Source organism: Dufourea novaeangliae, unplaced genomic scaffold (genome assembly GCF_001272555.1).
Source record: "Dufourea novaeangliae isolate 0120121106 unplaced genomic scaffold, ASM127255v1 scaffold14, whole genome shotgun sequence".
Lineage (NCBI taxonomy): Eukaryota > Metazoa > Arthropoda > Insecta > Hymenoptera > Halictidae > Dufourea > Dufourea novaeangliae.
Window position 1 is genome coordinate 2,543,675 of NW_015373890.1, and position 22,128 is coordinate 2,565,802.

The 22,128-nt window shown below is 31.2% G+C and overlaps 7 protein-coding genes across 8 annotated transcripts; 3 read left to right on the forward strand and 4 right to left on the reverse strand.

Moving 5' to 3' along the window:
• Positions 1–1,428: 1,428 nt before the first annotated feature.
• Positions 1,429–4,339, reverse strand: LOC107186437 (condensin complex subunit 2-like). The gene is made up of 3 exons (XM_015574299.1): positions 4,294–4,339; positions 4,101–4,210; positions 1,429–3,559 (listed from the first exon to the last, which is right to left on the reverse strand). The coding sequence occupies exon 3, from the start codon at positions 3,513–3,515 to the stop codon at positions 1,467–1,469; it is 2,049 nt and encodes a 682-aa protein (XP_015429785.1). The 5' UTR covers positions 3,516–3,559; positions 4,101–4,210; positions 4,294–4,339; the 3' UTR covers positions 1,429–1,466.
• A 1,379-nt stretch (positions 4,340–5,718) lies between these two features.
• LOC107186445 (ubiquitin carboxyl-terminal hydrolase 46) lies at positions 5,719–8,048 on the forward strand. The gene is made up of 8 exons (XM_015574310.1): positions 5,719–5,753; positions 6,308–6,388; positions 6,530–6,746; positions 6,847–6,927; positions 7,131–7,423; positions 7,498–7,635; positions 7,720–7,863; positions 7,941–8,048. Exons 1-8 carry the CDS (start codon positions 5,751–5,753, stop codon positions 8,046–8,048), a joined length of 1,065 nt encoding a protein of 354 aa, XP_015429796.1. The 5' UTR covers positions 5,719–5,750.
• Positions 8,049–8,592: 544 nt separating this feature from the next.
• LOC107186646 (60S ribosomal protein L21) lies at positions 8,593–9,488 on the reverse strand. Of its 2 annotated transcripts, none has more exons than XM_015574573.1 (2): positions 9,440–9,488; positions 8,593–9,112 (listed from the first exon to the last, which is right to left on the reverse strand). In XM_015574573.1, the coding sequence occupies exon 2, from the start codon at positions 9,096–9,098 to the stop codon at positions 8,619–8,621; it is 480 nt and encodes a 159-aa protein (XP_015430059.1). In that variant the 5' UTR covers positions 9,099–9,112; positions 9,440–9,488; the 3' UTR covers positions 8,593–8,618. The 2 variants fall into 2 exon arrangements, with proteins under 2 accessions (XP_015430059.1, XP_015430050.1); XM_015574564.1 differs by having other exon boundaries at positions 9,417–9,476.
• A 642-nt stretch (positions 9,489–10,130) lies between these two features.
• On the forward strand, positions 10,131–12,302 carry LOC107186388 (proteasome subunit alpha type-1). The gene is made up of 5 exons (XM_015574244.1): positions 10,131–10,217; positions 11,046–11,296; positions 11,433–11,592; positions 11,674–11,883; positions 11,974–12,302. The coding sequence occupies exons 1-5, from the start codon at positions 10,215–10,217 to the stop codon at positions 12,181–12,183; spliced, it is 834 nt and encodes a 277-aa protein (XP_015429730.1). The 5' UTR covers positions 10,131–10,214; the 3' UTR covers positions 12,184–12,302.
• Positions 12,303–12,434: 132 nt separating this feature from the next.
• On the reverse strand, positions 12,435–15,232 carry LOC107186379 (lipoyl synthase, mitochondrial). The gene is made up of 6 exons (XM_015574233.1): positions 15,164–15,232; positions 14,395–14,700; positions 13,264–13,420; positions 13,112–13,169; positions 12,879–13,034; positions 12,435–12,795 (listed from the first exon to the last, which is right to left on the reverse strand). The coding sequence occupies exons 1-6, from the start codon at positions 15,227–15,229 to the stop codon at positions 12,435–12,437; spliced, it is 1,104 nt and encodes a 367-aa protein (XP_015429719.1). The 5' UTR covers positions 15,230–15,232.
• Positions 15,233–15,847: 615 nt separating this feature from the next.
• On the forward strand, positions 15,848–20,348 carry LOC107186426 (sterol regulatory element-binding protein 1). The gene is made up of 8 exons (XM_015574288.1): positions 15,848–15,998; positions 16,494–17,084; positions 17,174–17,405; positions 17,487–17,884; positions 17,963–18,895; positions 19,024–19,328; positions 19,675–19,830; positions 19,909–20,348. Exons 1-8 carry the CDS (start codon positions 15,899–15,901, stop codon positions 20,260–20,262), a joined length of 3,069 nt encoding a protein of 1,022 aa, XP_015429774.1. The 5' UTR covers positions 15,848–15,898; the 3' UTR covers positions 20,263–20,348.
• A 590-nt stretch (positions 20,349–20,938) lies between these two features.
• On the reverse strand, positions 20,939–21,613 carry LOC107187217 (nuclear receptor 2C2-associated protein). The gene is made up of 3 exons (XM_015575255.1): positions 21,576–21,613; positions 21,310–21,400; positions 20,939–21,217 (listed from the first exon to the last, which is right to left on the reverse strand). The coding sequence occupies exons 1-3, from the start codon at positions 21,611–21,613 to the stop codon at positions 20,939–20,941; spliced, it is 408 nt and encodes a 135-aa protein (XP_015430741.1).
• Between the last annotated feature and the right edge of the window lie 515 nt (positions 21,614–22,128).

Sequence of the window (22,128 nt, forward strand, 5' to 3'; positions counted from 1 at the left end):
CCACTTTGCGTCCACCGTGCTGGCACACACCAAGCATATCCCAGCCCTATCGTGTGCGCTGGCTGTCGAGAGATGGTGAGCTATAGTGAGAAAAGAGTGGGAGGTCTACGATCCACGACTCTGATGCTCGAGACGGGAGCTATCTTGGGAAATGAGTAGGGGGGGTCAAGCGACCCACGATTCTCTGCCTCTGGCATCACTGCTGCTTATCAATTTTTCATTCAACGCGATTTTCAGGTTGTCCAACAGTCCAACGTTTCAGATTTCAGCGAACATTTTGCACACATTGTCGAAACATTAATACGCACCACCAGTACCTTATATTAGTACCATTCAATTTTTTAACTTCTTTTCAAGTTTCTAAAAGCATATAGATATATACCATTAACAATAAAAATCTGAAATATTACAATACAAAATGTATTATAATTGTAGTTTTTACTTTATTGTCATTATCTTTAAAATGTTTGTTGCCTAGATATAGTTTGGTATAAATGAAAATAAATGATAATTTGGTAAAAATAAGTTATATTTTAGAATATGTTAAAGTAAGATATATTATTTATATACAGAGACAAAATATAAATAATTTCAAGGAATCAAGTAAATGGATTCACCCAGATAATCATCTCCATATAATATTTATAAAGATCGCATACATTAAAAGTTGTAATTCAAATGATATATATATATATATATATATATATATATATAGCCTTTTTGGAAATTCTGTTTTATATATATTTTTGTTTATAATTTTCATATGTTTATTAATAATGCCACGGCATTGTTGTGTTCCCAATTGTAAGGCAATTTATGATAATACTTTAAAAGATAGTAATTATATATCTGTATTTGTATTCCCCAAAGATGAGGAATTGCGGAAAAAATAGATGGCTGCTATTCCTCGTAAAAATTGGACACCAACAAAATATTCTACCGTTTGCAGTCTGCATTTTGCAGAAAGTGATATTCAAAGGTACCAAAGTATTCTATCGCCCAATGGTGTACTGGAGAATGTTTTGATATGGATACTGAATACTTGTCCAATTGTGTTGTAGATGATCCATTAAAATTTACATATCTGATTATGGGTCCCATTCTGTTGCTAAAAAATTAAATTGCAATATATGTTGATTATTAATTGTGGAGGATAAAGATAAAACCTGGTATTACCATATGTATTTTATCTTATTAATTCTGTTTTTATAAACATTCAAATAATTTTTGGTATCATTTCTTAACATCTCAAGTATTATCAAAAATATTATACATTATATAAAATAAAATGTTAATGAGTCCATTAAACAATTTATTTATTGTACGCCACAGTAATATAAAATATAATAACCATTTTGAATATACATACATTTTGTTGCTGTAAGCAAAATTTTACATTATTTTTACAATTGTTACATATAAAATATTTAATGTACAAGCGCTTTGTACTTTTCTTAATTGAACAGTCAATCTTGCTCTACAATAAGGTCTGTCATGTCAGGAGAAGCAGTTAGTTTCAATGCTTTTTCATTTACTAAATGTAATAGAGACACAAAGGAAATCGGAAAACTTAACGAGTTTGCAGTATTTTTCGTTAATAAATTTGGGAGCTTTTTATAAATTTCAGTGAATTTCTTATTACTGTTCATTTTACTACTTGCATCTTGTTGATTTTTTTCTACATCTGTGTGTAAATTTACATCTTTCTCACTATCTGTAGTTAAACATGTCCAAATGACTTTTTTCAACTGTCTCATGTCAATTTTCTTTGCACGTACGCAGTATGGAATAGTTGACTTATTTATCAGTCTGGGTAAGGCAACTAAATTGTCTCCAGTATAAGCTTGTGATGGTGGCACACATTCCTCTTCAGATCTAGTACCATTATCAATTGCACAATTTCCTTCAGATCTGTCACATGTTGGATCATTTGTTTCAGGACGATACCTTGACGTGTCATGTTCATTTTCATAATTATAATATTCTATATTGTCAGACAAATGAGTTGTGTCCATTTCATCTGTGTTTTCAGATTGTTTAATTGTAATTGATTGAAAATACAGTTTATTACCTTGCATAATATCATAATGCATATCTGGTGGTAATGTTAATATTTCCTCATTCCATTCCATTTTAGCAGTTTTAGCATGTAGTGTGGTACACCGACTATGCATAAATTTACCTTCCACGCTTTCAACTGTTTTATCATCAAAACACAGTTCTATTTCCTTTTTTTTCCTACCTGGTCCTTGACGACACATTTCAACCATTTTACTGTTACCTAACATTTTTTTGAAGTTAGTAACTTTCCAATGAGATGGGCCTGCCCAATGTATATTTAAGCTTTTCTGAATAAACGAATATTCCGACACTTTAGATGGCACAGTGGTAGTTAAAACGTCACGAAAATCTACAATGTTTTCTACGTTATTAGGTACTTTAGCACATCTGTCTACATTTTCCTTATCGTTATCTTCAAGATCTAAATAATTCATACCAGTGTGCAAAAGTTCATTGTCGTGAGGCAAGGATGCATCAAGATCAAATTGAAATCTGTTTTCATTAGTTCTTTCTGGTTCAATCTCCACTGGTTCTTCATCTGCATTCCAACTTTGAAAATCAAAATAAAACATAGGTGGACAGATTTGCATGTTTGAAAAGTCTTCTATGTTTGGAATACCACAACCCACATCATTATCTTGTGTCTCTGTATGTTCCACTGTATCCACCAGAATATCATTGTATGGGTGCAGATAAAACTTTGAGTTTGCATGGTTTGGCAACATCGCTTGGTACAACATGTCTGTAGTTTGCAAATCTGCTTCCATAGTTATCAAAGAAGGTTTCTCAGTTTCAACTTTTATTCTTATAGCTTCTACTGTGGTAAATATTCTCTGTTTATTTTTCTTTTTCTTTTTCTTTTTCTTCAGCTGTTCTTGTACTTGACCAACTTCGTTTCTTTCTTGGCTGTCCATTGGTTCTGTATCATTACCCCCTGGAATTTCATTGTTTTTGTCTAGTCCACCCATCATTTTCAATAATTCCATATGTACACCATCAACGCGAAATCCATAAATTTTGGTACTTACATCCAAAGATGTACTGGCTACTTGTAAATTAGACATGTTGGCATCTTGCTTCTTGATCATGTATGTCATGAAGTCAATCATCTCTAAACTGAATGCATTTTTAGGATTGATCTTGTTTTCTGTACCAAGTTTTATACACTGAGATATACGCTCTGACATTTGTTGACTTGGCATGTTTACCAAGAAACTAAGGCCCAAAGAACGTCTTCTGTCATTATTGTTCGTAATAGAAACTGGCGTTGAAAAAGAATTAATTTCACGGCGACGAGCCAAACGTTCTGCTTCATCGTCATTTTCTGATAAACGTGAAGGGAGACCCGATTTTTGTATAAAAATTGATTTCCGTCGCAGTGGCGATGAAGATACCGGAGTCGAATGTGCCGGTCCCTCCAGCAACACATTCGCTATACTTTTACGTGTTCCCATCTTGCTACTTTGCTTACTTTCTATTTTGTAAAGTTTTACTATTACTGAAAAAAACATGTAGATATGTACAATGTTGCTAAATAAGTTGTGTTACTAATACAGTTAGTGGGTATGTGAAAATTATATCAATTGATCAAATTTAACTTAATTTATTATTTGCTCAATACTTTTTGGCATGTTTATTGTTTTTTTTACAGACACGATCTTGCATTGACATTATATTCATACTCTAAATTTAAAAGTATTATATTGTAATATTAGTAACCAATATTTACACAGTTGTATTTGAGTTTATAAGTTCTGGCGTTAGAAGGTCATGTTTGAAGTAACGATTGGGTATGTGTCTCAAAATGAATAATAAATAAAGTAAAAGTAAATGAATCCATTTAAAAAAAAAGAAGTTTATACTGAAATCTTTGTAAACAGTGGTTTTATAAAAAAGTAAAACTCTACACTGAATTTCTCATATAAAGTGAAACATCATTGATTCGAACAAGTCTTCTTATTCTCAAAAACTAGAGAAATAATTGTGTATACATATTTAGACCAGATATAATGTACAAATATTATTTAGTCATATATTACCTGTGATAATTCATAATGATTGTAAAACTGTCTTGTCACTAACACTTCTCTTTTTAATACTGCTTGGTGGAAAATAATGGAACTTAAACATGTTTGAAGAAACTTGTATCCTAAGAACCATGATAAATCATAATTTTATAAGTACCAACATGGAAATTAATTATATTATCTATAAACATTAATTGCTACTTACATTACATTTGAAGTGTAACACAAATTCTTTATGATTTATAATAATAATAATTTTCCAGTAAACAATCTTTCCACAAGACAGTTAATAACGCAAAATTTTGAAAAATCATAAGTATGATGTGTATTCATTTATATCATTCTTCGTACATTTATATTTGTGCATTTACACATGAAAGAGTTGAATATTTTCAACAAAATATTGTTTTTTTATGTTGTAATTTTAACTGATTACAGTAAAATTGGCGGGAAAGGGGTTAAAAACAGTTACAAAGAATAAACTGTGTTCCCAAATGCATTAAATATAAATGTGTTGTATCCTCGCGAGCAAACTCGACTTCCTCTAGGGGAAAAAGTTATGTAAGGAAAAAACCTCTTTCCACTTGGTCTCCGAGTTACTGAAATTTATGCCAAATTAACATTCGGTTTAACATTTATTTCACTATTTGAAATAAATTTATCAAGCGATAGGAGGACGTTTCGTCGAGTTTGCATGTCAGTAAAGGCCAGTAAAGGCAGGTCCACACGATCCAGATACGCGCAATAGCTAGTGATGGGCACCATCGACTAAGTTGATAGTACCCAATGACTACTTTCAGTCGACTAAATTTAGTCGCTAACCCATACCTAGCCGAGACCCATCACTAACTGTATACGGACGACGGACTATCGTCCGAATACGCGTCCAATGTAACCGTTTTTTTTTGTCCAGGGGAAAACCTTGAAAAGGTGCATCGCCCCCGCTGGGAGTGAAGACGGCCAATGCAGAATTTCCCCACGCTAAAAACCCCCCGGTGGCCCTCGGGCATAGGGCTGGTAACAGGATCACACAGTATAATCGCGACCAGCCCTGCCCATTGCCCTCCCCTACAAGTGTTTAATTTTTTTTTCCTCCCTCTGTAATGTGCGAACAAGAGAGGAGTTACTCCAGCACTACTTCTGTCCTTCGATCTCGCTTCATCCCTACCATAAGACCGCGCAGTCTATTATACATATATGTCTATGGTTCTCGCAAAGACGGTATTACCGCCTCTCGTGACGTGTCTCAGAAGTTTGCAATTGTTTTCAGATTTTCGAGAGTGCTCAACAGATCTTGGATACGATTGGATACGATCAACGATTTTGAATGCGTTTGTGCACACAACGATAGTGTCTGGTCATTTCTGGTCATTTCACGAAAACTAATCATAATGTAATCGAGAGACAGATCCCATTTAAAGTATGTAAATGGTAATAAATCCACGTTAAATAACACGCGTGATCGTATCCTGGCGAAAATTGTGCCGAATTAACCCGATTAAATAATTATTCTCGTCTGTGTCGTTGCCATTTACATATAATTATGCGATTATAATACTTTAACCACTAAATCTGTAAGTCACGATACCATGGAGGTTTTGTTGTTACTAAACTCTATTTTATACGCTTGTCACTGGTCAGTTTCAGATATTAAATCATAAAATGGTAAGGCCAAAGAAATTTTATAACTGATAAACATTTTTATCTGTTTCATGTAATCGTCGTGTAATATTAACAGCAATGTCATGCATGCTTGAGATATTTTCGTTTTTTTTAAATCTTTGCTTATTGCATTGTTTAACAAATAACATCACAATTAAATACGATGTTTGATTGTTAAAGATCTCAGACCAGTTATACATATATGTCACAAATATAAATAGTTCCTACATTTTTTATAAATTTGAACGATCAATTATGCATATAATTATTTAGTGAGTTGATATAAAACTTAGCCAATGCATGAAGTTTTCATTAAATTGGTATTTTGTAAAGAAAGGTAGATATCAATAAGATTTATTCTATGTCATTAAATAAATTGAAATGACAAAATAATTTAATGAATCAATTAGAAAATAATTTTTTGAAAATATTTTAATGAATATAATTTTAAAAACTTATAGGGACAGTAAATTGAAGACTAATAGTTATTAAATAACTTCAATAACTTTTTCACATCATATACAATGATTATAAATATTTCCTTTTACATTTTTTAGGGTGCAAATATATCACAGTTAGAAAGAGATATTGGCTCTGATCAATTTCCACCTAATGAGCATTATTTTGGCTTAGTTAATGTAAGTATAAAAGAAAAGAATTACTATTTTGGTAATAGATTATCAATGAAATAATATTGAATTGACATTTAAATTATTAAAAAGTTTTTATAATATTCAAATTTTCTAATATTTCTTTAATATTTATATATTCTTTTGCAGTTTGGAAATACATGTTATAGTAATTCTGTATTACAAGCTTTATATTTTTGTCGACCATTTAGAGAAAGAGTTCTTGAATATAAAGCTAGAAATAAGAGAACAAAGGAAACATTATTAACATGTTTAGCAGATTTGTTTTACAGTATTGCAACACAAAAAAAGAAAGTTGGATCTATAGCTCCTAAAAAGTTTATTGCCAGATTAAGGAAAGAGAAAGGTCAGTGTAATCTATATTTTTTACTTTTATAATATTTTTTTTATTGTTGCTATTTATAAACAAAATTATTCACATATAATATATAAGCGATTTATTACAGAGGAATTTGATAACTATATGCAACAAGATGCACACGAATTTCTGAATTTCTTGATAAATCACATAAATGAAATCATTTTGGGTAAGTATACACGTGTAACCATATGTGCAGAAAAGATGTTTAGTTGAGTTCCAATTAATCATTGATAGAATTAAATGATAATTTATAATTCCTATTCATAAAATATGTATCAGTATTACAGTAGAAAGTTGGGACCATGCTTTTCATAGATATATGTACTACTATATCTTTTTGAGAGTAATCCCTTTTACCCTAACTTCCAGCAGAGAGAAGTCAGAGTAAGCCAGCTGGTGGAAAGTGTGGAGCAGGAGATGCTTGTTCACTGTCAGAACCAACGTGGGTTCATGAAATATTTCAGGGAATCCTGACATCAGAAACACGCTGCCTTAATTGTGAGACTGTATCGAGTAAAGATGAGGATTTTTTTGACCTACAAGTTGATGTAGATCAAAATACTTCGATAACACACTGCCTCAGATGTTTCTCTAATACCGAGACTCTTTGTAGTGATAACAAATTTAAATGTGATCACTGTAGCAGTTATCAGGAAGCACAGGTTTGTCTAAAGACACATTTAACCAATATATATTTTTTTGTTGTATTAATATTCGAGGAAATAATATATTCCAGAAACGAATGAGAGTAAAAAAATTACCAATGATATTGGCATTGCATTTGAAGAGATTTAAATACGTGGAACAATATAATCGTCACATCAAAGTTTCTCACAGGGTAGTCTTTCCTCTGGAGCTTCGGCTATTTAATACTGTAAGCATTTTGAAACTATATCCATATTTTTAACGTTACAAATCAGTCATTTACGTCCCTATATATTTTCTAATTAATATTTAGAGTGACGATGCGGTAAACCCAGATCGATTATATGATTTGGTCGCAGTTGTGATACATTGTGGAAGCGGGCCTAATCGGGGACACTATATTTCCATAGTTAAAAGTCATGGGTTTTGGTTACTCTTTGATGATGATATGGTCGATGTAAGCGTTGCAACTTACAGCACTGCAATGTTCTCATTATTGTAAAAATATTTATGTATTTCAAATTTTTATTACAGAAAATTGATGCATCTACCATAGAAGACTTTTATGGACTTACATCAGATATTCAGAAGAGTTCTGAAACTGGTTACATCCTATTCTACCAATCGAGAGATTGCAGTTAGAATTTAATATAAATATATAGTAAATTAAACAAATCCTATATAGTAATTTCATATTTTATCAAAGTACAGAATATAAGATTAGGAATGTTGTATGTTAGATTATTTATAAAAGCAAAATATATATGAAATAGGTTCAATTATATTTTGTTTATAAAATATAGTGACTTATTAGCTTCATAATTATTCATTCATTAACTGCCTTGGTGAAGATCATCAAATATTTGTTAAAAAAAGAAGTCAATCACAATTTATGTAAGATTATTTATTTTAATTCTAACAAGAAACTAGTCTACCTTCGTAAATATCATTTGTTTTATTTTTAGATCAACTTCTCTAGTAACTTAGAAATGTTGGAAGCGCTAACAGATTCTATATGTATGTAAAAAAAATTATGACTGAAAATAAAATCATTGTTATCAGAATTTGCTATGCTGTCGTATCTATTTAAATTAATATTCATTCTTTTGCAATTAATACTAATTCAAAATTAACAATGTACTATTTCCATTTAAAAATAAACAATGTTTATGAGGAAAAACACAAATTTTGTTAAAACATGTTTATTAAGTTTTAAGCAATAAATTCATATGGAATAGGAGCAAGCAGAACAGGTTCTTCACGTCCTGATACAATATGTGCTGTCATGGGTTCAGCTGGCTGCCTTTTTAGTTGAACTTTGACGTTCTTCTCTTTTGCCTCTTTTCTGAGCCTTTCATTCTCTTTCACACGCTTCAGGAAATCTTCTCTGCATTTAGAGTGAGTCAAATGTTCAATGCGAACATTAATCCGCTTAGCAATGATACGACCGTGTACTCTTTTGTTCACGATAACGCCAAGAGCATGAGGGGTTACATTAAATACACGTCCAGTCTTTCCATGGTAGACTTTATAGGGCATTCCCTTTTGAACGGCACCATTACCCTTAATATCAACAATGTCACCAACTTTGTATACCTTCATGTACGTGGACAATGGGATTGTTCCATGTTTACGGAATTTTCGAGAGAACAGATCCCTCGTTCCGCGGCGATAACCTTTCGAATTCGTCATAGCGGTACTTCAGTCTGTAAAAATGTTACGGTAAAATGGTTAATTTTTTATTCTAGCATTATATGTTCTTTGTATGGTTTCGGATTTTAATATATTAATACTTAATTCCAACGAATAAGACAAAATGCAAAAATTTATTGACACGTGCATTGGTTTGCGCAAGAAATTCGGTGAAATAATACTCTTGCTTTAAACGGAATAATAAATTAGATATACATAAACTAAATATTACAACTTTTTTGTATCATATAAAAATAAATGCAATGATAATATTGTACGAATACTTTATAAATTCTTTATAAATATTGTCAAACGTACAAAAAGCAAGCACAGCTACTCACGTCGTTGAAAAAGAGAATTCAAGAGTGGCAACCCGAGTACACCCACGAGCAAACTCGGCTTCCGCTAGGGGAAAAAGTGGCGTAAGAATAAGGTCCTCCGTAAGGATAAAGCCGAGTTTGCTTGCGAGTGTACATATAGTACACGGGATCGATAATAATCGATATCTCATAAAATTTTTATAATTTATATATATTTTACATAATTCTAATGAAATAATATATTAATTTTAAGCAAGCTTAAATAGATTTACACAATTTAACCTTCAAGTACATTAACAAATATAAAAAATGTTAGAATAATGTAAATTTAATGACCTTACAATATTTTGTTGAATAATGAGGTTGTAAATTTTAAACATTTATAATATACACAATTGTGTAAAACTCAGTATAGTAAAGAGTTTAATAGAATTTTATGAAAACCTTCTTTTTCTTGGAACTTAATAGAATCCTTAATGCAATATACACATTTTCGTTTGACGATTTCAATAAGAATTTATATTTACATAAACATTCAGTTTATTAATAACATTTTAGTAGATTGAATTGATAATATTAATTTAACAAATATTTTAACAAGACATATTCTATTTTAAACGAATAGATAGTTTAAACTTTTTTCGCTAGATCACGCTTTATTGTCGAAGAGGTTTCCCAACTGTTATGTGCTCAATCATTTGTTCCGGTGCATGACAGTTGTTTTCTGAAAATTCATCGTTAGGTGCAAAGTTATTCTTCAACTTTACGTTGTTTGTTAACCGAGCATTATTAAATAATGGTATTTGTTTTATATACTTTGTTATAATTTGGTGTTATATCAAGTATTTTTTGGAGTTATTTACAGTATTTGAAAAACGAAATACACCATTGAAGAACGGTTATGTGTTTAATGTTGTAGTTTAAAGTTTTCTAATTAAAGTTCATATCAAAATATCGATATATATTTCATATTATTGTGCCATAGTACTCTTTTCATTCAGAAAAGTATACTAATATTATTATATCATGGTAGTTTTTATTATTAGCCCTTTGACAACATGATATCTTCAAAATTATAAACAATTTTTTGTTTCAGTTAAAGCGAGTGACTCGTTTCGAGAGCTATCGCGTACCATATGGAAATAATGAAGAAAATTGTAAAAAAAAACGAATAAAAATTCTAGAAAACCTTCTGTAACCAGAAAAAGAAACAATGATAAAGTAATTCATTGTTTCTATATGGTGTGATAGCTCTTGAAGCGAGGAAGTTTCTCCCAAGAGACCCATGTTTATTCGGATTTTTTTTCATCATTTAGTAAGTACTATCTACTTTAGAAGTTATGAATGTTTTTTTGTATCATCTTGTATATGCTTTTGGAAAGTTGCAGATTAGCGACAAAAGATATAAATATGCGCTTTCACACATCTATTAAATATATACAAAAGACATGTATACTCGCAATAAATTTTTCTCCGTACAACTCATTTACTATATTATTAGGCTGATATAACATACAGTTTAATTATGATTTTACTAACTGATATGTTAAAGTATGCCACAGTCAAAGGGTTAATGTGGAATAATAACAAAACGAATTATAGCAAGAATTTTGTATCTAATTTTTAGTTCCGTAATCAGTACGATAGCGATGTAACAGTATGGAGTCCACAAGGACGTTTACATCAAGTAGAATATGCAATGGAGGCAGTGAAATTGGGATCAGCCACTGTTGGACTTAAGAATAAAACACATGCTGTCCTTATTGCATTGAAACGAGCTTCCTCTGAGCTTTCAGCACATCAGAAGAAAATCATCCCGATAGACAAACATATGGGTATTTCTATTTCAGGTTTAACTGCTGACGCCCGAATGTTAAGGTATATAATTAATCTTTACATTTTTATTTCAATTCGTATAACAAATAATTATATAGCAATTGTAATTGTGTATAATTGAAGTTGATTCTGAATTTTAACCATATCAAATTTATACATTCTATTTACATATATACAGTCGATACATGCGAACTGAATGCTTAAATTATAAGTATTCTCATGATGATGTATTACCAGTAAGTCGTTTAATGAGTACACTAGGAAATAAATTGCAAACTTGTACTCAAAGATATGACAGACGACCATACGGTGTGGGTCTACTTATTGCTGGATATGATGTGAGTTATTACACAAATATACCAGTTCTATCAATTAAAAAGTAATAAATATGATAAATAATGGTATCAATGGTTTCAAAGGATCAAGGACCTCATATTTACCAGACTTGTCCTTCGTCAAATTACTTTGACTGTAAAGCAATGGCCATTGGATCACGTTCTCAGAGTGCTCGAACATATTTAGAGAAACATCTGAATGAATTTTTATCATCTGATCTCGATGAACTTGTAAAGCATGGTCTTCGTGCTTTAAGAGATACACTACCTAATGAAGTTGATTTATCAGTTAAGGTAAAATGATCTACTTTCTATTAATGCTTATTTATACAATATTTTTGTTTTTCAACAATTTGTAATTAATAAAAAAATATTATATTGCAGAATGTCTCTATTGCAGTAGTAGGCAAAGGCACAGATTTTACAGTATTTGATGAAGATTCAACCTCTACTTATCTGTCGCAAATTGAAGATGACAAACGTGGAAGGCCGGTTGAACCAGATGCAGATCAAGATCCTAGACTTCCACAACCACCACCAGCTGATGAAGGCCCACAAGACCCACAAGTCGGAGTTGCAATGGAAACTGATTAAAATACTGTAATATATTTTATGTACATGTAAGAAAAAACATGCATTTTGTTTAAAATTTGTATATTTACTACTGTCACTTTCACATTCAATACAACAGGGATTATTACTACATTAAAACAAGTTTTGCTAAATAATTCGTAATATATAAAACGTATTTCGGTTCCAATAGAACTGGAACTGTTTGTACACACTTTTACGTATGAATAAAATTTACAATTTATGTTACAGTATTCACAAATACAGATCTATGTTCATTGCTTTTCAGTCTTTTTATCTCTCTGTCTCTTTAAAATATTCGTTAAGAAAAATTCCCCAGCTCTGTACGATGATCTTACTAATGGACCACTTGCAGTATATAGGAATCCCATTTCACTACCCACATTTTCCCATTTTTTAAACTTCTCTGGTGTAACATATTCAATAACTTTCAAATGTCTCTTTGTAGGCTGCATATACTGTCCAAGAGTTAAAGCACCTACACCTATATCTCTCAGATCCTTCATAGTTTGTTCAATTTCATCATCAGTTTCGCCTAACCCCAACATTATCGATGATTTCGTAATTAATTCTGGGTTAAGCTTTTTTGCTGTTTCCAACACACTCAGCGATTGTCTACATACATTGATAAATAATATGAGTTTCCGAAAATCTACTTTAAAAACAATGTATCTACTGGAATTGTCAGTTCCACTTACCTATACTGCGCTCGCCTATCTCTAACAAATGGTGTTAAACGTTCAACAGTTTCGATGTTATGAGCAAAAACATCAAGATTAGACTCGACAATTGTTGCAATACAATACTCATTTCCCCTAAAATCTGGTACCAAACATTCCACTAAAATATTGCTTCTGCAACAACATAGAAAATTTATTTTCCAAACAATTTTTAGTAACAATGAAAACTATTATTTATATAGTTTTCGTACCTCTTCTTAATTTCTTTAACTGTTTCTGCAATGTGACTCGCTCCGCCGTCACCTAAATCTATAAAATACATCATTCTAATTTATAGTCATTTTTATGAACACAATTCACATTCTTATATGTAGATACCGAATTATCAGTAGTATTAACTAACCATCTCTATCGACAGACGTAAGTACAACATAATCCAAACCCCACTGTGTTATTGCAGTTGCTGTATGTACTGGTTCTTCTGGATCTAATGGTAACGGTGTTCGTGATGTTTTTACAGAACAAAAACGACAACCACGAGTACATGTATCGCCCATTAACTATATTAAATTGTAGTCCACTATTATGTTCTTGTAAACTAATTGTAATCATTGCGGATGAGTCCCTTAATAACATTGTAACAAATGAGCGAATTCCGTCAAAAATAAAAGTATAAAATTATCTAATTGCAAAGTGAGAAACGCTTCTTACAACTATGATGTTATAAATAACACAATATTTCGCTTTTAATGATAAATAACTGTATTTTATAATCATCCAGTAACTTTTAATTACTTAAAGTGATAGTCTTTTTTTTATTTACTCAAAGTGGCAGTCAATATGTTTTATTATAAGTAAAAATAAATGAAATATTAGGTAATAAAATATACAATGATTAGACAGAGTGAGTCAATAGAAACTACTATCTAAAATAACGTGTTACCTATTAGTTGTATCAAAAAGTATTTTCATGAATTATTAACATTTTGAGGGACGCATCAGATGGATAGAATTTGATTTTTTTTATATCTTTTGCTTTTTTGAGATGAAAGGGGACCTTGAGTTTTTTGAAGGATAATATATCTTCTTTTCAAGAGCATCATGCTATAGATCGCTGAACTGACTGACTTTGAAAAAAATCAAATTCCATCCATCCAATGCATCCCTTAAAATGCTATACAATTCATTAAAATGTTTTCTGATATAACCACTAATTAATGAGTTATTTTAAATAGTAGTTCTTATTGGCTCACCCTGTGTAAACCATGTTCACATGGTAGCATGAGGGAGAATGGATGCATTATAAATAAAAATGAAAAAAGTGTCAAAAGGCAATTAACAATATATGGAAAATAATGATAACATATTCAATGGTTCATTTAGAAGAGGAATTAAAGGGATGGAAAAATAGTAACTCTTCCAAGTAGATAGAGTTCAGAAGGCAACAAAAGAGATAAAATAAGGAAAAGTATCGAATTTACTGAGAGACTAAAACGTAATATATAAAAAAATATATTGTACATGTTATACAAACCATAATAGTGGCTGTTGCTGTACCATGCTTATCACCTCCCCAACATTCCCCTATATTAGGACATCGTGCTTCTTCACACACAGTACTTAATCTCAATTCTCTCAACTGTGACTTTATTCTATTGTAATTTGTACCCATTGGTATTTCTCTCTTAAGCCACGGTGGTAGCCTTAAGCGTGTATTATCCCCTTTCTCTAACTTTAATTTGCCATTATATTCTTTGATATTTCCATCAATAAAATCTTCTAGATTCGGACCATCTTCTAGTTTTCGAGAAAAACTTTTTTCTTTGACACATTGCATTCGCTATAATGGAAATAAGAATTATAACAAAATAAGTCAAATTACTTTCACTTCAAATGTACTATACATTTTATTGCTTTCAAGTTTGCGATTATATAATTTTCTGCAGAATATAATTTATATGTATAACTATAATCTTCATAGAATAAAGTTTGACTTTCACTTACAAATTAAATAAAACAAGAAAATACAAAAATCAATTTGAAAAGCAAAACAATTTCTTACAACTGTATCATTACAAACATTTGATTATCAAACATAAAATATACACTATCAAATTATTATTAAAAGAAAATATGAAGAAGTTTAAATTTTCTAAATTATATAAATTATATTAATTTTCTTAATCTTTACATATGAGAAAAGAAATATGTTACTTAATATTCTAGTCTTATAATTTGAATGATAAATTAATTAGTATTCCCATACTTTTTACCAATATGTATACATACAAAAAGAAACTTACTGCGGAATGAAAATTACAAATAGACGATATTTTTGTTCGATTTGAATTACGAAGTACTGAAAACATCTTTATTTGTGAATTGACATTCGAATAACCTCCAAACCACTCCAAACCAACTGAATCCAACTAATAACAAATCCACTTTACGTCATCACATAGTAAGTATTAAGAAAGTAACTATAAATAATTTTCAAGTTTGTGTTAATTTTCAAAAACTGCATATTATTTAAAAACAGCACTTTAATTTTAAATAACAGACACAATATAATATGAAAATCACATTATAAATAGTAATGCATCGATTAATTTTTATTCATTTTTTTTATTTTTTATTATTTTAATATTCTTCGGATATAAATAACTTCTTAATTTTTAGATATTTTTCAATTAAGGTTTAAAAATTATACACAATACTTTCTAATATATATTGAAAAACTTCAAGTTAAAGGTGTTGCGGTTTAAAATATTTTCTGCAAGTTTTATTTTCATGTACAGTTTCAATTTGATACGTTATCATAGAAACGCGCCTACAATCTGTAATAAATTTTGTAAGCTTTGTAACGCATACTGACGTAATATCATCCGATCTTTAAGAGCTCTCTGATTGGCTGTAGTAAAGGTCGGGTGACTGTTCGTAATTTGTTAGTTATTACGTTTGACATATCAGCGCGTTCTGTTGTTTTAATTATCGTGTTTATTTAATAAAAATTAAAATCTGATATATAATATGTCATAATGGCAGATCCCGAAGGATGGTCGTCAACACAGGACAATGACTTTTCTACTTTTCAGTCAAATGACAGCTTTAATTTGAATGAAGTAACTGGTATTGATGGTAAGTCGTATGCAATGTTTATCGGATGCAATTGTTTCATTTTATTTTAAACGTGACATTTTAAAATGTTTATCCATCCGTGTTTGTTTTACATTTTATCACATTTACTTCTTATTTTTTTATAATTCTATAAATACATATAATTTAAAGAAAAGAATGAAACATCTTAGTAATTATTTATCGTATATTACAAACCAGTTTATCCAAACTATACTGTACATACACTTTTACATTATTATTTATTTGAATCCTAAATATATATTTTTTTAAAGTAATGCAATTACATATATTTACAATTTAACATACTCATTATTACATAAGAATTAATGTTATCTACAGTACGTAATGATGATAATGTTATTAGAAATATTACAAAATATTTTATGCCATGGAAATTAAACAAACACAGGAAATATAAATTTTTATAATTAAATTAAAAGTAATAAATTTTTTATTTTAACATTTGATATTTAATTGAAATGTGTTTATTTACAGATCTGCTTACAAACTGTGAGAGTGAACTATTGAAAAATGAAAACTTGTTCAGTGATGATGCATTACTATCACAATTGGAAGAGCCCTTGGGCATGGACACGGAAGAATTAGATTTCTTAAATTTTAATAGCAGTGAAGAATTTAAAGAGTTTCAAGATTTTAAAGATCCGAATATCATTAAATCTTTATCAAATGGAAATTTAATGTTAACACCAACAGTAACAGAGAATACACAACAAATCCCTTGTATAACTCAACAACAGCCGCAACAGCAACAGAAACAACAACAGCAACCGCAGCTACAAGATATATCCACTGTACAAAGTAGACCACAAAGAATCTCTGTTACACCAGCACCCACAGTATTTAGTTCGCAATATGCTATTCCACAAAATGTAAACTTCAGTGTTCAATCACCTGTTGTAACGATAGCTCCAGTTACGCAACAGAGGCAGTTACTTCTACCAGCTAAACTCATAAAATCAGAATCAGTTGTTTATTCGAGAGGAGCCCAAGCTGTGACTTCAACATCTGTACCGCATCAAATACATACTTTAGTAAATACTGCTAATGGAGCAGTTCTAACTGCTGGTGAGAATGAAACTGGTTTAATTATTCATTGTGTTCTGTAAGATTATACTTTAAATCATTTATATTTCGTTTAAATTTTGGGATACTAGGTATCCCTGTTGTGCTGGACACTGACAAGGTACAGATTAATCGTCTGAATACAAATCCACACGTGGGTGTACCACGTGTGAAGGAAGTAAAACGTAGTGCGCATAATGCCATTGAACGACGTTACAGAACATCGATCAATGATAAAATTATCGAGTTAAAAAATATTATTGTTGGAATAGATGCTAAGTTGAATAAGTCTGCTATCTTAAGGAAAACCATTGACTATATAAGGTACGTTAAGCTATGTATAGTTCTCTATGCATACATTATATTATACGAAAAGTATTTATTGCATAAACATGAAAATTGTAGATTTCTTCAGAATTCTAACGCGAAATTGAAAGCAGAAAATATGGCCTTAAAAATGGCTGCACAGAGACAGAATTTGCGCGACTTGTTAGTATGTGGTGAATTAACCCCACCCAGGTCAGACTCGAGCGAACCGTCTTTGTCTCCTGCGCCAGCAGCACCATTATCTCCACCATCTCCATCGTCTATAAAAGATGATCCAGATGTGTTGCAAAACATTCATTCAACGCCTACTCTCACAAATACGGGAATAAGGGATCATACCAGACTTACGCTTTGTGGATTCATGTTTCTCTTTTTGGCGTTCAATCCTCTGGGTTTCCTTGTCAATAATGTTGGAAGATTAAAGTCCGATTATATGAATACTAAACTGGACGGTCGCACAATTCTTAATTATCATGGTAAGGTGGAGCTATAATATTTTAGAATATAATAATAATATATACGATTGTTAACTAATACTATTGTTTTTCTATTAGATCAATCGGAAGCTGAAAATCTAATTTGGAGTAATGTATTTTTGTGGTTAACAAATATTATACTTTTAATCGGTGGAGTTTGTAGATTATTACTTTATGGTGACCCAATATTACCGCCTGACAGCAAAGTGTTTCTCGAGCTTCATCGGTGGAGAAGACAAGCGGAATTCAATATAACGAAAAATGAATGTAGTCAAGCGTGTCGTGATTTACATCAGTGTTTACATTACTTTGGTCGTCCGTATCCAGCATCGCGTACAGAAGCTTGGCTCGCCACAACTTGGCAAATTATAAGACAACTTCTGCACAAGCTGTGGATTGGAAAATGGATTTTGTACACTCACAAATGGTTCTCCGAAAAAACGACACGAGAGCAAGCGGAAATGTCTGCCATGGAAATAGCCATTATTTATCAACATATGCTTTGTTTACGTCTAACAGAAGGATCGAAGAATGGAACACTGTATCTTGCCCTGTCTGCAGTAAATTATGCTGAAGCTGCTGGTGAAACTATGCCAAAATCATTGTTAGCTGAGATATATATCAATGCTGCCCTTTGTTTCAAACAATCACTCTTCCCATTTATTCACAAGTACTACTTGGGTAAAGCACGTACGTTACTGTCGTCGTGTGCTGTTCCATCAAAGTTAAAATGGATTACGAGCGAAGAAGGGGCAAAATTTTTGGCGTCCCAGAAATGGCAGTATGGAGAACAGCCGGACAATGAATTTACATCTCAAAGTAGCAAGGCTGATCCTCTATCGTATGCATCCCGGGCATACAGAGATTATTTAATTGGACACTGCTTACGTATTTTAACTGGTACTACAGGAGATGCTCATTTGTCTTCCATTTTGGAACATGGACAAAATATCATGGCCTCTGCTGGTGTTGATGTTGGTTTCTTATGCACTGATAAAGTTACCGTAACACGTAAGTTAATGTCATATTAAACATACACAAAACCTTTTTCCTTGTAGTCAATCTGTTTTCGAAATACATTTAATATCTTCAATATCGCTTAGAAATAAATGTCGGAATATCTTCGTGTTATATTTTAGATTGTGAGGATGAAATTGGATTATGGTGGGGAGCAGTTCTTTATGTAGCAGCATGTTGGAGACTAAGAGAAGATGATTCGCAAGCTTGGAACATCATTGAGAGTAAATTTCCATATGAAAAGAATTATCATCTGTGTCATAACAGTAGCGTCAGTCCATTACCATACATTGTACTGAATACTTTGCAAGCAGCGAAAGCTACATCTAAATCAGCTTCTATGCGTTTCATTGATCAAGCAGGCATATTACTCGAACAATGCCTCGTTTATTATAATTGCAAACAACAGTCGTCACAGAACGTTTTGGTAAGATATCTTTAATATTTATGTATTTATTACATTGTAATGTGTTCATTTTTATATATGAATTTATTATACAAGTTTAAACTGCTCGGAACGTATTGTATACTTTAACGTAGAGTTACAAACCTCTAGTAGTAATAGATCGTATACATAAACCTATGCAACTGCTTACTTGTTACAAGTGTGCATTGTAGTTGCATTGCATGAAATATAACTGTGCAATACTTCTACAGTGCAACTCCTGTGGCAATGTCACGGCACCATGTGTACATAGATCCACTAAAATTTGTATTCATTTTTAATGATTGATAATCTAACAATTTCTTTCATACTTGTTCAATTCTTTTAGCTCACTCAATTATGGATTTGCGATTGGTTACTTGAAATGCGTACTACGCTTTGGCAAGAATTAGACAATGATTCAAAAAGATCAAACATAAACGTCTCTCTGGGAGGTTTCCAGCGTGATTTAGCTTGCTTGAGGCAACTGTGTCAACATATTCCAGTAAGCTTGAATGATTTATATCACAAAGAAATACACATTTTTTTACCCTTTGGTTTATGTTTATTGTGCGATTTTTAGTCTACGTTGTCACGAGTGTTCCTTTATGAAGCTACAGCGCGTATAATGGCTGGAGCGACACCAGTGAAAACTCAAGTACTATTAGACCGCAGCTTGCATCATAGAAATTCTCGTTCTTCGATTATTTGTGGAAAAGATCGATCGCAGGATCAGTATACTGGAGAAAGGGAACATGCAGTAGCTTTGTGCTTAGCATGCCGACATTTACCTGCACTGCTATTAGCTTCCCCTGGAGAACGTGCAGGTATGCTTGCAGAAGCTGCGAAAACTCTTGAAAGAGTAGGTGATAGAAAAAGACTTCAAGAATGTTATAAATTGATGCGACAATTGGGGCCTGCTATTTCCGTAACTTGATAAGTTAAATGAAAATGTATCACAGTTATTTAGTAATACAGCATACTTTATAAGTCTTTTTTGTATATACATATATATTTAAATACAGAATCTGAAGAAGTAATTCTTTTACATTTAAGGATAGATAACTCTTCTTGAAATAGTTTTTGTAGATCTACATTAAGCATTCTTCATTCAATCATACTGTGATTCTATTATGCATCTATTATCACACAACATATTGTAACATATGAATACACTTTATAAAATCATGTAAGTTACTCATCTTGGAAGGAGTTGAACCTTGTATATACATGTGTAAGCGTATGTATGTATTTGAGGTTAACGTGCGTTACAGGTATAAATGTTTATTAATGCTGCACAACACATAAGTGCAATTTGGATTAAGTCAGATTTAATGACACAGTTGAGCATATAATGTGTACTAAGAAATTAATCTGAATTACTTAATGGATATTTTGAATACGAAAATCTAAATTATATAAATTATTAAGAATTCTAGTAAACAAAGTTATAAAATTAAAAAAAATTACATTGTACAAAGAACTAGTGTATATGTTACGATTTTTTTTTAACCTCAATTATAGTAAAAAATAGTTTTTATTAAAAGTTTCATGTAAAAGCAAATATATAAATAGTATTTAAATGTATTTATTTCATTATAAAATATATATGTCTATGAATACAAAGATAATTTGTATATAATTATTCTACCAAACAAATCGGTACTTTCATTAAATACAAACTGAAAGGTTTTAGCTTCTTTTGGTTCTTTTAAGTTAAACCTTTGCACTATATTTTTATCTTCTGGGAAAAATGATTCAACAAATTCAGTTTGTTTGTCACCAGCTGCTACATAGCAATCTTTGCCAACGAATCCACCTTGAAACTCAATTTCAAAGGAACTTATTTTACATTCTTGCTCGAAGTCAATTATTATCCACTGTGGGGTTCCCTAAAATGTGCATTCCAATAGTTATATGAATAGTCCTAGTATTTCAGTATACAATCTGAATATTAAAATACTTTAAGGAGGAAATTTGTTACCGCGTCAGAATTCCAACATGTTTCAGGGCAATTATCAAACATATGTTTCTTCCCACACAATCGATTGTTCTTGTTTAATACCGAACTAACCCTACAAAAACATTTTAAACATCAATTTTATGATATTTAAATATAATAATAATAAGTTTCTTAAGTTTCACTCACAGTAATATATACTTTATAATACATATTAAGTTAGAAGTTTATAAATCGTCTTAATATGTAATTTCATAGAAGTCTGAACAATTTGTTAAGTAACAACCTACCGACATTCAAATTTGTTTTTCGCTAATAAACACATCATAATAAAAATAACTTGCACGTAATATTATTCTAAATATTTATTAATTACACCTTATCACTTTTAGTAAAATTTACTTTATTCAATAACAACATTAAAAAATTAACTATTAAACTATGGAAAGTATTTTGTAAATGACTTGTAACATCTTCGACGAATGTTATGTGGTTATATACACGTTTACGATATTTATATCAATTTACATTAGAAGCAATTAGAGGACAGTTTCTTGCAAGGCATGCACATGCACCAAGGAACCACTGGGAGGTTAATATGGTAGGTTGGGTTAGGTAATAGACATATATAGACGGAACATAAGCTACCACTGTTGGCGCGGGGACCGGAGGATTGGGGGAGAAAAGACAGCGGTCGTTAGAGCTACGTCGGTTAGCTTCGGATGCATTCGGTTCGATTCGGCTCGTTGTTAATGGCTGGTGGGCTGTGTACTGTACTATTATTTAATGCTTTATACTATTTATTAATTTTGTTAAATACATATATCTATACAAACTACATGA